A 2363-nucleotide genomic window follows, 5' to 3' on the forward strand; every position below is an offset into this window, starting at 1 on the left:
CATCCCGAGATGTTATTACAACATCGTTCATGGGGGTGAAAAGCTGGAAACAAGGAAGTGGTGGAGTGGGTGGTACATGGTCCGTCCGTAGCATGGAACGTTAAAGAATCTAATATGCCAAATGATTTGGATTTTCGTAAGATTTTTAAAAAGCTTTATTGACATATAATTTATATATCATTTACACATCATAAAATCCACCCATTGTAAGAGAGTTTTAGGAAATTTTTACAGTTGTGCAACTGTCACCATAATCCCAGGTTTGAACACTTCCGCCATCACCTGCGAGGAGGCTTTGGATAACAAAGCCTGCTTCTTCGATAAACACAGGACTACTTTTGATTTTCAATTTTACTTTTTTACATCAGATTCGATAATTATGTTTATCCAGGAACTGACCATTTAATCTGAATTGTCATATTCATTGACATATAGTTGTTCATAATGCTTCCTTATTGTCTTTTTAATATCAAACTGTAGAGATGGCCCTTCTTTCGTTCTTGATACTGGTTGGTGGTGGTGGTTCATGTCTGTTTCTCTGTCGCTCTTGCTTAGGGGTTTATCAGTTTTATTACTCTTCTCAAGGAACCAGCTTTGGGCATTGTAAACTTTCTCTGTTGTTTGCCTATTTTCTGTTTCCTTGAATTCTACTCTTTATTATTGCTTTTCTTCTACTTACTTCGGGTTTAATTTAACTCCTCTTACTTCACTTTCTTAAGGTGCACACAAACCCTTGACTTTAACCGTCTCTTCCTTTCTAACATAAGCACTGAAAGAAGATGCCAGAAGGCACCTTTTACCTGCCCGCTCTGAACTGTGCTGCACCGTGCCGCGCCTGCTTTATTACGTGGTTTGAAATGTTTTCCAATTTCCCTTGACTTCCTCTTTACCTGTGGGTGCTGGACAGGCGCGTTGCTTAGTTTGCAAGTATTTGGGCCTTTTCTAGGTAGCTGACTCCTAGTGATTTCCGATGTACGTCCATGTGCTCAACAGACATGCTCTGTAGGGCCTTCAGTCTTGTGACAGTCATGGAGACTTGTCTTCGGGTCCAGCATACTGTTCGTCTGAGTGAGCGTTGCCTAGATTCTTGAAAAGCATGTCCTTACACTCAGACTCTTAGCCCTTCTTACAGATCAGGCTCCCATTTGTTGGCGAGCGTGAGAGAGACTTAAAACATTCGGCCGTGTTGATTTAAAACAATAATAATATACTGTTGGGTATAACCACTCTTTGAATAACCTGACAAAATGGTGAGCTTTACACTGTATACTAAAAGTTAGCAGAACAGTTTCACCAGTTCAGAGAAAGAAGATCATTCCCACAGCTTCTTTTCCCTTTTCGTGTGAGGGTCTGTCTGGAGGCAGGGCCACCTCAGGCTGTCGGCCTGGTACACTTGTGTTGGCCTGATTTTGGTTGAGGACGCTATGTCAGGCAGAGCAGTCTGCTTAAAGAAAAGCCTGCAGTAAGACACACCTGAGAGAGCACCTGTCATCAGGTGAATGAAATGGAAACAATGTAGAGCCTTTATTAGGGAGGAGAAGGAAGGGTGGGTCTGTTTGTGGAAATTTAAAGTGCTTATTTTAAAGTGGTACTTACATTGCTTGATTAGTTTCCATAAACTGATTAAAGGACATTTTAATGTCTGTGTTTGTTAATTGTAAAAGAAACTACCAAGGTATTCTTTCAGGAGCTTGGATGGTAAAAATTTGAATATTTGTCCAAAGCTATAAGAACCCGATTTTTATAAGATAATGCAGAAACACGATATGCTTAATTTCAATTGCTAATGGGAGAAATAAAACCCGATTAACTTGCTTGAAATATTTGTTTTTCAGTTGTGATAATAAATAATGATTTAATAACCCTAATTTTAAAGTTGACCTAAATTATAAATTAGTCATTTATTTTTGCCTACACACAGTGTTGAGCAAGTGAACAGTCTGCGGGAGATACAAGCACTGAGGCGCCTGAACCCCCACCCAAACATTCTTACGTTGCACGAAGTGGTTTTGTAAGTATATTCGGGGCTTTTAAAATTACCTAAATTTGATGATAATGATTAAATCTCTTTTTAAGAAAGAAAACCATGGTAGACATTTTAGACATTTGCTCTGTAGCTCAGACAGTAATGATTTTATCTTAAGTGACATATTTATTTGGACAGGTGTGTGCCTGATTGCTAATATGGAATGCCTTCATGTAGGTGATTTTATGTCACAAAAGTGTACACAAGTCACATGGCTCCTCTTCTGTGGGGAGAGTGGCAGCTCTTGGCACCCAAGGCCTCGAGCGTGAATCGTGACCCCTGGGGAAGCACTGTTGTCACACCTCAGGGACTGTACTTTTCCTTGCCAGTTGCCATG

General features: G+C 39.9%; 1 protein-coding gene across 7 annotated transcripts in view; it reads left to right on the top strand.

Annotated features, from left to right (window-relative positions):
* The window catches only part of MOK (MOK protein kinase), a 36959-nt gene that overhangs the window by 16444 nt on the left and 18152 nt on the right, over nucleotides 1-2363 (top strand). For all 7 annotated transcript variants that reach the window (XM_011370939.2, XM_023537126.1, XM_023537122.1 and 4 more), the window contains one exon: nucleotides 1922-2011. In XM_011370939.2, coding sequence (XP_011369241.1) covers nucleotides 1922-2011 — 90 coding nt within the window. The remainder of the gene's footprint in view (nucleotides 1-1921; nucleotides 2012-2363) is intronic.

The sequence above is a fragment of the Pteropus vampyrus genome, unplaced genomic scaffold, assembly GCF_000151845.1.
Source record: "Pteropus vampyrus isolate Shadow unplaced genomic scaffold, Pvam_2.0 Scaffold178, whole genome shotgun sequence".
In the NCBI taxonomy this organism is placed as follows: domain Eukaryota; kingdom Metazoa; phylum Chordata; class Mammalia; order Chiroptera; family Pteropodidae; genus Pteropus; species Pteropus vampyrus.